Consider the following 13,066-nt stretch of genomic DNA (forward strand, 5'->3'; position numbering starts at 1 on the left):
ATACTGCCCGAGTTTTTGGTCTTGCTCAGATTACTTATTATAGGTAGAAGAAAAGAAAAAAAAGTACTTTATTAGAAAGAGAATAAAAGTTAATTTGTTAAGTTTTAAGGCACTATAAAGTAAACAAGAATTCTACTTATTTCTAATAGATCATTTTGATGTTTTAAATTTATTTGTATTTGATGACTGCAGTGATCTTTTCCCAAATAACAGTGCCTTTTTTCTCCTTGTTTACTTCCTCTGCTTCTTCCCCCGCTCTCCTTTCACCCCAGTGGCTGATGGTCTTGGCTGCCGGTTCAAAGCCCTCTGTCCATCTCATGTCGAATGTTTTATATTACTCTCCACTCTCTCACTAAAATGATTTAGCTGCTGCCTTCATGCAAAGACAGGCTTTAGCTTTCAAGCAGACATGCCAGATCCGCATTACACATATTTCATTGGCTTTTGTAACACAAAGTTTACATCAACTTGACCGATGAAATACCGAAGTTTTGCTTTCTGAAATGATACGGCGTCTATTTAACTATTTAATTCTAAGCAAAACTCTATTCCGCAATATTTTAGATATTAGCACGGCCATTCTCACACAGTATCCATACACATTTCAAGTTGTTTGTATGGGTTTGCTGGTCTCTGTGGTGGAGAACCAACATCGCCAGTGTAGAAACTTTAGCACTTAGTTTGCCAAAAGAAAAACAACACATACTCATATGCATATACATACATACACACTCCAATAGGATGCAAGTTCTGCTCTGTTTCTGCTAGATGTGTTTTTCTTTCTGAGTTTCTTTTGGAGTCTCTCTGCCCCCTAGGGATCAGAAATCCCTTAATGCATGCAACAAAAATTGTTCCAGTGCTGTTTTTAGCTTGACCTTCTGTATTAGTTATACAGTGCATGGCCTGAGGAGAATAAAACCGTAGATATAACTTATCACACGATTAAAATACTGAAAATCATCAACCTCGACGTTAAACATTTCGGTTTTATTTCAAACGCTCTTTCTGGTCAATTACCGTAAGCGAAGCAGAAGAGTTTCAGCCATGCTGTCGCTGTATTCGTTCTACAGTTCGTTCTTATTTTTCTCATCACCCATATTGTTTTTTGTTCTGTGTTTTTGTATATATTTTTCTGCCAGACTGTTGAGGCTGAGTGCTGTGAATTCATGGAGCTATTGGCTCTCCTCTGGTCCCTTGGAAGGACTCTGTTTGTTTGTGTTGGCCATTATATAACTGCCCAGCTCTCCACAAGAACATGTCAGTTCAACACACACACACAACCACATCAAAACGCACACACACAAACACACACTCACCACCACATCCCCTCTAAATTGCTATGACAGAATTTCTAGTCCAGCAACAGGCTAATATACATCACTGCTTTTTTTTTCTTTTTGTCACTAATATGTGATTGCATGTGTGCGTATGTGTGTTGTAACCTTTATTTATCCCGTTCACAGTCAACTGAGCCATTTTTTCCCTTTTTCCAGCAGCACCCGGCTACACATCATAGTCGCACACGTACACAACCGGAGCTACACAGTCTCACACAGTACAACAATAGCCTGTTACTGCGGGGCATTCATTTCCTCGTTGAAGGGCACCTCCACACTTTGTGTTCAAGAACGGGTGTTACTCATATACATCCGCCACACACATTTTCAAAGCCAATCTAGGCATTCACATCAGTTCTCGCTGTCCTTTGTGTGTGTGTGTACGTGTTTGTTTGGGTGAATGAAGTGTTATACTGTACATGGCTCTGTTCTAACACTAGTGTTCCATTGCATCAGTCTCCTCCTCTCTTGTCACTTTAGCTTAGTGTGGAAGCTTTCTCTGCTGCAGCCTTTTGGCTGTGTGCTGCCTGGAATTTAGCCATTTTGGAATCTGAAAAAGAAAGGAGAGGCTGGAAGAAAGGACAAAGCCTGGATTGAGTGCTCCAGTTAGAAAGGTCTTGAATCATGATGTTAACAGTGAATTTTACTAAATTAGCTAAATGTGAAAATACACTTTTTTTTTTTTTTACAGCTGAAATCAGTGACCCATTCCAACTTGCTACAACACTTACGCAAATCAAAATGAGTAAACCCAAGCTCTCTCCCAAACAGTAGCAAGTGAGCACTCTCTCCAGAGAAAGTAGAGAAAGCAGCATCTTTTTGGGAATTTACACCTCTACACCTTTGACATTCACCTCATCTTTTCATATGTGTGAAAGGAAATCCATGCATATACATCTATACACAAAGTTGTACATGCAGTAGTGATGTTAACAGTGTGTCTCTACAAGTGCCCAAAATTTTGTACCCCTCCAGTACAATTTGACTTTTTGAGGATCTTCCATAACCTTGATTTTTTTAAAACAAAAAGAAAAAAGGAGCTAATTAAAGCATGCTGAGAAGCCTGCAGCAATCATACTGACTCCCACTTCACTCCGCAGCAGCCGGGAGGGAAATCTGACTGGAGGGAGGTGAAGAGAGGAAGGGAGAGTGAGAAAGTGAGATAGAGGGAGGGAGAGGGAGAGAGGAGAGATGATGAGCATAGAGTTAATTAGAGACCATTCCACTGTTGTCCAAAGGCAGAAATAACTCACTAAGCAAGGCAACTCAGCAATAATTGTGTATTTGCTCACATACTGTATGGTCTATATACATACTTATGTGTGTGTGAGAGAGAGAGAGAGGGAGAGAGAGAGAGAGAAAGAGAGCATGCATTCATATGCTCATTGCCCTACATGCAGACTAAAAGATTTCATGAGCATATGTCTGTTTGTGTCTCAGTCCCTCCCTCTCAGTCTACTTCTTGATCTCCGCTTGCACTCATACAATATACCAACGCAGCGCTGCTCGTGTGTATGAGTGTGCATGTGTGTCTGGCATGAAGGGCCAAGGAGGAGGCTGTAGCCAAGGATGCAGCAAAGGTTTGTTCATTCGGGGTATTATTGCCTGTTTGCTTTTCTCTTTATGGGCCTTCAACTGCAGGCTGGGGGTGGCGGGTAAGCCTGCCACCCTGGGGCCCTGGTGCTGTTGGGACTTCAAAGCTGTTGGTAACCACAGGCTCAGGAATTCAACTTAACACACACAGAGACAAATACATCCAAATGCACACAGACTCACACACACACACACACACACACACACACACACACACACACAACCAGGCCCTAAAACAGAAATGGAGGGATAGATAGATAGGGTGTTTATTTGTTGGAGAGGCCCCTACCAGTTGACAGGATCACTTCACAGTGGTCAGTCTTTGTGTGTGTGTGTGTGTGTGTGTGTGTATGAGAATACTGTATGTGTGTGTGTGTGTGTGTGTGTGTGTGTGTGTGTGTGTGTGTATAGTACAAAGGGATATGGTGAACATGCAGCTTGTGTGAGCACAGTAAAAAAAAAAAAAACTAAACATATTTAATTTATATATGAGTGTGTGTGCTTCCATACAGTCCACATATGCAACCGACAAGTACGGCTTAACACTGAGGGATGATCACTGTGGGACTCTTGCTGACATCGCTTTTGCGTGTATGTGCGTGTGAGTGCGTGTCAGTGGGTAGACAAGAACAGAGAGACGGACACAGTGGGGAAACGTCCTGTTTGACAGACACAGTGGTGGTTTGGATACACATGTAATGTAGCAGGGGAGGGGAAATTTGGGAGTTGCACAGGAAAGTCACTCCATCACCTCTGATAGATGAGAGGGAACGAGCCGGGGAAGGAGTAGGAAGAGGGAGGAGAGGAGGGGGAGGCGAAGGCATGAGAGAAAGAGAGTGAGCTGTCACTGGGTTATAGACCCCTGCTGAAAACTCTCTGGCACAGAATGCCTGTTTTGTAATTTGTGGTGTTAGTGCTATCAATTAAACATCCACAGAGAATGACATGTCATGTTTTTTTTTTTTTTTCTTTTTTTTTTTTATGTGCTGCACTGCTCCACTAATCATCACCGCTGTGTATTGCTTTCAAACATTCCAGGAAGTTGGCTGATAAAAAGATTTTCCACCACAACTTGAAGACAAACAGGTCACAAGATAAAACAATTATCAGTGACATTTAAATGCTTTTCTTTTCTTTGTCATTGTTACCTTAGTTATTTAAGTCATCACTAGGGCACTGTTTTGCATAAAATAACAGGAAAATGTAATGAAAAAAAAAAACAAAAATTGCAAAGTCCAGTTGGATAATGTATTGGAAAGAAGCCATGTGCAGGAAATGACTAATATGGACTTATAGCACAATCTGCAGCTCATTTGAATTTAAGACATTTTCTTCTCATTTTGTATTACTACACTCTATTACTATTATCAGTGTCTCACCTTGCAACTCTCTGTCTTTGATCATGTGAATTAATCGGATCCATCTGTCCACCTTCAGTGGGGGATGGAGTTCAAATGGTTGCACAAAAGGCAAATTAAATGGCCATATAGAATACAGCCACAGCCTATCAATGAGCCTAATTATAATACTACTGCTACTCTGAAACATAAAACGACTTTTACTATAAGCGATAGACACTTAATGTCTCCTTATTTAGCTCATGAATAAAATAGACCTATTACTGTAAAGCTATCATGTGTGATGTCTGCTGTCCTTGGTGCTGAAGATGCGGTGGTGACCTCAGCTGCGACCTCAGACACATATAGGGACCACATGGCGCCTGTCAAGTGTCTTGCTTATCTAAACAGGTCCTGTAGGCATGTATTGCAAGTTGTCAGAAGCATCATCTTGTTGTACAGCTGCGATGCGATCAGTGAATAGAGGCCTCTCAGTGTCATTTCATTTGAAAAAACATAAATGTCTGTCTTCCAGCAGCTGTCTGATCTCACAGTGATGCTATATCACAGATGTCAGCATGACAACCTTTCCGTTTCACTGCAGTCTTTAATGACAGCAAAACAAAGACAGAAATGTCTGTTTTAAGGCTTCTGAGAGTATGGCACGGCATGGAAATCTACTGATAATTCTGCATTGATGTTAGCCTGTTACCATATTTAAAATTACAGAAATCTCACCATCACCATTTTTGAACATTTCTGATCAACTTAACTTTTTCTGCAGCAGCCTCTTGCTGTGCCCCGTTACACAAAGTGTTCTAGTGTGGAATAAAAGAGTTTCCATTGAAAACATTAACATTTTGCTCTAACAGTAAACTATGTGACAAATATGAATACAGTACAATCAAGTCAGGGAGTCATTTTTGTTTCAATAACTCACAGTCACTACAAATGACATACAGCACTTTTGTAGTATTACTTCCTCTCTATGCCACTAACATTGTCCCACACCAACTACTATCTACTGTTATGTTTTACTTAGTTATTTTTCAATTATCAATGTTGTGATACTAAGACACTGCAATTTGCTTTGTCGCTCTCATTTATTTATTCCATTTGTGTGGCCAAGGCCTTGCTGACCTGTGAACATACGTACAGTAACTGTGGGTTTAATGTATTTTCACTGCAAATCAGTATTTATAGAAATCTTTGCATCACTATGTACATTTATGGTTCAATCTTCAGGAACTTTGAACAAAAAAGGCAGAGTACAAAATTTGACTCCTTGGTTTACCCTTAGCTGCTTTGGGTTTTTTGTATTTATTTTTTTTGTACCTGTGTCTGCTTGTGTGCTGCTGACCTTGTTATGGTAACCTTGGTTTTTTTTATTGTTTGTGTCTTCCATCTTAATCAGGTCTGCAGGAAGCGAGGCTTCAGAGCTCCTCTGGGATATATCCTCATATACTGCATGGTGTATACACATCTGTGTGTGTGCATGAGAGAAAGAGAGAGAGATAGAATGAGTGCAGTACATAACTGTAAGAGACATGTCTGTCAATATATACAGGTCATTAGTGGACTAGAAGTCAGCAGAGGTGAGAAAAAGAAGACAAGGTGCTTACCACTGCGGAAACTGCTTTTCACTGACACACACACACACACACATGTGCGTGTGCACACTGAAATTAAAATGTACTTCATATTCAGTGCATTTACAGTATGTCTGTCAAACCAATCCTTCATCCACCAGTCATTTTTTTCAATGCATTCAAATGTTCTCCTGTTTGTATTTGTCCATAAAGACATCACTTTCCAGTGAAAACGCTGTATGTTTGGCCGGGGCACAGCCTTGGGATTGACTGGCTGCCTTCAAGAGTTTTTCTCTGCTTTTGACCCTGAGCAGGCTGAAGTGGATCAAAGGAATCTGGTCAGGGGCAAGTTTTATAAATCCTACCAGGAAAAAAATGAAAAGGTTTCACTTGACTCTTCAGGTCCAGTTAAAGGTCCTAAGGTTGTCAAATTTCTTTTCATGCACACTGCAACTGAGCTTCCTGAGGTATTCTGTAAGAGATGCTCTGGCAGTATGGGATAACACGGCTGTTCTAATATTTACAGCGAAAGCTAGAAGTTGGCATTAAATCAAGTTTGTTTATGGTGGGAGTCACACTGGCAAATATATACATAGTGCCCTTCCATTTGTGATATTTATTGAATATTATATCATCAAATAGTAAAGACCTGGGGCCACATGCATAAAACGCATATGCATTCTTTTTGTCAGATTTATGAATCTGTGCTATGCATGGTTCTGTTTTATACATCTCAGCAAGAGGAACTGCTTGCATGTGCATGAGCCTTATTTCCACTCCCACAATTAGCCATAAATGGATGAAGACATGTAATTAACCTGCCGTTTTCATATTAATACGCTGCCTGCTCCACCAGTCTGTACACCTGTCAATTAAGCAAATGGAGAAGAAGAAGTGCTGTTTCACTGATTGTGTTGCGCCAGCGAGGTTCTCCAACAGCCAGAACAGCTGTCACTACGCACGACCATTACACACGGCTGTGTGGTTCTTTATACCATCCATGTAATTAATTCATCACATCATGGACCTGTAAACCATCGTTGGTGGTGATATCTCAGAAATGTAATCAATGGTTAGTTTGTAGTGCTCATATCTTTAGAAGTTATTTCACAACTAAGGATAAAATAAATAGAATATTAACAGCAGAATAAAATGTTGACTCTTGTGTAAATTAAAAGAATGATAAAATTCATCACACAAACGTAATGTATCATCGTTACCTTAGTAAATGTGCCTTTTATCAGCATTTTACAAATCTTTGTGTAAACACTACGAAAAAAAAAGAAAAAGAAATCATCCAATCAGTGTAGCTGGTTATCAACCAACACAAACAATGTTTTACTAAAAGATTCCATCTCTCAGCTTATATTTCATCTCCACCTCATCACATCAACCTCAGATCGCTCTAGAAAAACATGTATACGGCTGCTCTAAAGAATGCGAGAGGTGCGCACGATCTCACCGAACATTCATATTTATATATTTATATATTTATAAATACCGGTTCATGTGCAGGAGATGGTGTATGCATGGGTATTTGTGTGTATGCATCCTTTATGCATCTGGCCCCTAGACTTTGCAGTTCAATTGAATGAGGTGGACTTTTCCACTCTGGTGAAGGGACAGCATCTGCTTCCCGGAGTTTATGAATGTTTGGATGATGGGAACCAGTTGGCCGCTGGCTGCGACTATATTGGGCTATCATGATAAAAACAAAGTGGAGGCACAAAGCCATAATAGATGAAAAAATGACACAGCGGAGAGAAGCAGTTCAAGTACGCAACCTTTCTCTGTACGGTTACATGCTTCACTCTCAGTAATGTGCTCAGGAGCTCAATGAGTTTTGGAGTTTCATTGAGAAGTTGAGAAGGTTTACACCTGGTTAAGATCTCAAGGGCACAGGGCATAGCTGACAGATGACTGACCCAGGGCAGATCCAGGACATGCTGGGGCAACAACATCTCAAAGGAAGAAAAGGGAGAGCTGAAGAGACTTAATCTCTCTCTGCTGGCATGGAGCCACTAGACATGCTGAGAATAAAAACACTCATTTTGCTTTGCCTTATGGCCATCTTTAGCTGCAAAGAAATTGCATAATCCGATGTAAATCGACTCCATTCACTCATTGTTAGAACACACACACACACACACTTCCCTTGCATGAACACCCAAAATAAAGTATACCATCTCAAGAGAACTCATTTCTCAGCTTGTGCCCCCACTGAAGAGTCACTGGTCCCAGACAGTCCTGTCTTTCTGAAATGATCCATAGAGTCCATGCATCCCTGACTCTTCCTACTCCCACAGCTGATGGAGATAAAAGAAAAGGTCTCTGCACTTATTGCATACTCTCTATCCACTGGCAAGAGGCAGAGTGATGACATTTTACCTTCAGCCATGGTGGTTGACTTAGAAACGGTGTCAGGTGGAATAACATGCCCTCTAGTGTTTAAGTGTACGTGTCTCAATGTGTGCAACTGTGGAAGTGGAGTAGTTCATTTGCGTGTGACATATACTGTATACTATACTGCTGCGTATGCATATGAGTGCGTTTGAGTGTGTGTGTGTGTGTGTGTGTGTGCTGATTAAAGGCGGTCAGGCCTCAGTGATCAGGCCTTTAGCTGTCCCTGCACTCTGAATGCCAAACACAACAGAGCATGCCCAGAGCAGCCAAGCATGGAGAGTGCAACGCCGGACAATCTTAAAGGCCTGCAGCTGTGTCTATGTTTGTGTGTATGTGTGTGTGTGTGTGTGTGTATTTTTGTGTGCCCTCTTCATTGACCATTTCAAGCAATCTAGATAAGAACAATTCTTACTCAACACACAAGTTTTAATCTCCAATTACCAATTTCCAGCATCTAAATGAAGCACTATATTGACTGTATGTGTATGAATTCATACTTTTAATGATTTTCCGTTATTATGCCTCCACGTCAGCGACAGCCGTGGCGGGCAGCCTTATGTTTTCGGTTTGTCCGTCCATCTGTATGTCCATCCGTCTCATTCTCATGACTCCGATATCAAGAACCCCTCGAGGGTATGTCTCTCTCATTTGGCACAAACGTTGTGATCTCACAAAACAAGTTTTAGGCCATAACTCAAGAATTCAGACGTTAATTATGACAAATGTCTAATAGGATAAAATGATGAAGTGAACTGATGAAAAGGTCAACTTTGCTGTGACATCATAATGTTCTGCAAAAAGGCCTTTCTGGCTGTTATTCAGCACCATAACTGAGGAATGTTTTAGAACTTGTCGCTTCTTTGCATTTTGCTTTCCCAAGGTACTTGTTCTGATGTCAGATGTCTATGTTAAACATAATCAGAGTTCCAAAACTTGAGGTAAATGTATTTAAAAATGCTCCATGAAGGTCAAAAGCCAAGGTTATTGCTACTACTTCCTCATGATGACATCAGGTTGATCGGGCATGCCCACAAATGGCTGCCCATTCTGTAGCCTTTGTTTCTAAGTTGTTGCTAATTTCGTTTTACAAGCTGTTCACGTTGTCCTCTCGTATATTTTGGATCGGAATCTGGCTTGAACTCGTAGGGATGTATTTGAGAATTTCCATTTCGAGTGAAATCCTACTGCTACCGTTTGTTTACGTAGCCTCCCAAACTGCCGGACGTCAACCGAGACACAATTTCCGAAAGCTAACCAATCAGAATAGAGTAATGGGCCGTAAAGAGACAGGAGCTAAAATTGAAGGGCCGCATAAAGGGCCCGTATAACATAAATAAGGAGTTATTTGAACAGTTAATCATCCACAGATATTCTAGTAGAGCTCCAGAATAAATATATATAGACTTGGAAATGTGCATGATATGTCCCCTTTAAAATCTGAAGAGTGTGCTTTTGAATGATAGTTATATTTATACCTCCCTTGATTCAATACATGTTGAGTCAACATACATGTTGCTGTTCATGGTACATTTATTAAGAGAGACATATTCTTATTATTGTGTTTGTATTTCATATCTGTTGTTTTTCCTTTTATTGCGAAGCACTTCGTGAGTTATGCTGTCGAAACGGGCTAGAAGAAAACTTTACGTACTTACTTTGCCCCCCTCAGATTTCTGTCCACAAGCTTAATGCTCAAGTAAATGTGGCTTGTTTTGTTTGGAGACTGCTGGGTCTCAATGGTAAGGTTAAAATTAATGAGTTTGAAATAAAGTTATTATGTCCGTAGTGTTAAGCTGTGATATCAGCTGTGATGTATTATATTATTGCTGGTACAGGGAAAACACATGCAGCTTTAACTTCCTGCCTCATCATCTGGATCCCTTACCAATACCAGTGCTGTGTGTCAACAAGAGTTTGTACTGCCAAAAATGTTTAATGCTACCTCTCTCAAACCAGAGGCCTCTCTCTCTCTCCGTCTTTGTCTACGTCCCTTCTCTCGTCGAGGCCGGAATAAAGCGTCACTTATACCAGGACAAAGGATCCGACCTTTAAAGGTTCAGGGATACTGTGGAGATGAGCACTGACCTTTCTTACAAATTACACACACTCACTCACAAATTCTCTCTCTCTCTCTCATACACGCACACACACACACACACACACACACACACACAAACATGCATGGAAGGTTAGAAGTGGAGCGGAGTGTGGAGATGAGCAGAGAAAAATGGCAGACAGCAGTGTCCAACAAGATTACTGTACTCATCATCCACAGATTTCCCACCTCCTCCGATTCATTTCCCTTCATCTTTCCCTGTTCAAATGGATGGCACCAGGCATTTGTCAAGGTGAAGGTAGCACGGCCCACGCCTAGCGATACAACCGACCAAGTTTTCCATTTCTTCCGCTCGGCTGGTCTTTTGCTATTAAGTGTTCAATTTCAGCACCTGGAGCCGATGCCAAAGTGCAAAACCTCAAGGAATGTTAGAGAAATCTCACTGATTAATGCAAGGCCTCCGCACAGACTCCTGCCTGTTTCCCTGATTTCCTGACAGGCTTTGTACTGCTGCCGGTGAAAACAGCTATATTGATGTGTGGATACCGGCCTTTAACTAAAACCTGGATATTACTTTTTGCCCACTATCTATGATATATGATATGATATTTTTTTGATTTAATCACTACGCAATACATACACAGAGAAGTAGTTTGGTTTAATCTGAATGAGTGTGACCATTTATCAGATTCAAAATCATTCAAAATTTTTGTGTCCTATGATCTCAGTTCCATTTCAGAGATTCATAGGAAAGCACTTTTATACTCCACTATTAACATTTAATGAATGACTATCAGAATATCAATTCTTTCAGCACAAAAAAAAAAAAAGAAAAAAACCCAACTTATATCAATAGTATTCAGTTGTGGTTTGCTAAAATACAGTAAGATTCTTGACAAAGCGTTGTGGCGATGAAAGATTACTTTAAAAGAAAAAATAACATCATTTAAACATAAATTACTGGTGGATCTTGAGTTCCCAATCAAGAGGTCTCATGTATACCAATGGTTCTTTTGTGTGTGTGTGTGTGTGTGTGTGGGTTGAGTTGGGTTGACAGCTCAGTGCCAGGGGTAATTGAGGTGTATGTGGTATTGATGAGACCCCAACTCTAATGAGCTTTAGCCAATTAATCCATCGATTTACATGTAAATGGCTCCTGAAAGGTTAGTGGCTCTAACCGCCATCTGCATGTACTTACCATGCTAATGTCGGGATGAGTGACACGTACACTCTCTACACGCACGCAGAAACGTAGGGGTTGAGAGACGGAACGTGTGGGAGAGACAGACATAACCGCTTGATCGCTGATAGATTGCGCTGCATCCCATTATCGGCAAAATAAAGTGTTAATTACAATGCCATACATTAACCGCGGGTGTACACACCTTTTAATTATGAAGCGAACATCTTTCATCTGGTCTGTCAGTCTCCCCCCCGCAGTACATCTCTGCACATCAGTCTGTCTAGATGTTGTTTTTTTTTTTCTCTATGCATTTTTTGCCATCTTTTATTATTTATTACTATATTATCACTCTCTTGTTCTTGCTTTTTAACCTAGACAAGAATAAATTTAAGTGGGAAACAGCAAATAATAAGTTATTTTTCACTCAGGCATCTCAAAGATCTGTGAAGATTTCCAAGAAACTTGTGGGACACACAGGCATCAAGAGCAAATTTATATCTGGGAGTTTTGTCAGCAGACATTTGCTAGTTTTCACAACTATAAAACTTCTTCAAAGTGACTTAATTCCAAAGTTTAGGTGTGTATTTGCTGCTTCAAGCAGTCGTCGGAGAGAGCTGTGCAGCATAGCGGTCTCTAAGAGCGTTCTAGTTGTACAGTAATTACTCTTTCACTCCACATGCATTTACACCTCTCCTGCTAGTGTGAGGATGCTCCAGTGAAGAATAGCTCATTCTGGTTGAATGAAAATGGGCTCTGTGAAGTCTTTCACCTAAAACAATGCGATAATGCAGAGCTCTGCTATCAGCCAGCTAACTGACTGGGGTTCAGTGTTAATTACCAGTGTGCTCAGCTTAACCGAGATATTCTGTAAATTGTCCCCAGGTGGGGAAAGAATAGGCTCTATCTTCATTTGTCATTGCGGCAGTTGAGCTAATTATGATGGTATGTGTGTGTGTGTGTGTGTGTGTGTGAGTGAATTTTGCTTGGGAAGGTTGTTTTTTTTGTGTCTTTTGTGTATGTGTGAGAGTGTTTATGGGCCACTTGAGACTGTTAGCTTCCGTGTGTGTGTTCATGTGTGAGTTACAGTATGTGGTCCTCAACATGAGTTCATTGGTCCAGCTTGCGTATAGTATGTTTGTGTGTATGTCCATGCCTATCTGTTTGGAGGGTTTGAGTGTGTGTGAATGTGGTGCATTAAAACATTTCGTTAGCATCTATACTTTTGTCTTTGTTTGTGTGTGCATGTGTGTATGTGTTTGTACATCCAAACAAGGCGAAACTGGAATTGGCACATGCTAAAACATGGAACTTCCAAAGCCAACAGTCCTGTTAAGTGAGATGTGCTGCGTTATAATGATGCCATCTATCACTCCCTTCATCTCTCCATTCCTTTATCCCCCTCACTGCTCCATCTCAGTCTCTGTGGCCTCATTAATTTAGCTTGGACTATTTACAGGCCTATAAAAACAATAAGGAAAGAGAAGAAGGATTTTACTGGCACGACAGACGCTTGCAGCGCATGGGAAAGATGAGGAAGCCTGTTGAGTTAGATGGAGCATACCACATCA

General features: G+C 40.7%; 1 protein-coding gene across 7 annotated transcripts in view; it reads left to right on the forward strand.

Annotated features, from left to right (window-relative positions):
- epha3 (eph receptor A3) overlaps positions 1–13,066 on the forward strand; it is a 102,964-nt gene that overhangs the window by 23,033 nt on the left and 66,865 nt on the right. Inside the window, exon 4 of one of the 7 annotated variants that reach the window (XM_044365453.1) lies at positions 5,682–6,978. The exons of the other annotated variants lie outside the window; for them this stretch is intronic. Within the exon in view, the coding sequence (XP_044221388.1) occupies positions 5,682–5,785 (104 nt within the window). The 3' untranslated portion in view covers positions 5,786–6,978. Of the gene's footprint in view, positions 1–5,681; positions 6,979–13,066 lie in introns of those variants that run through there. 7 annotated transcript variants of the gene reach the window in all.

This window comes from Thunnus albacares, chromosome 11, assembly GCF_914725855.1.
Source record: "Thunnus albacares chromosome 11, fThuAlb1.1, whole genome shotgun sequence".
Taxonomy (NCBI): domain Eukaryota; kingdom Metazoa; phylum Chordata; class Actinopteri; order Scombriformes; family Scombridae; genus Thunnus; species Thunnus albacares.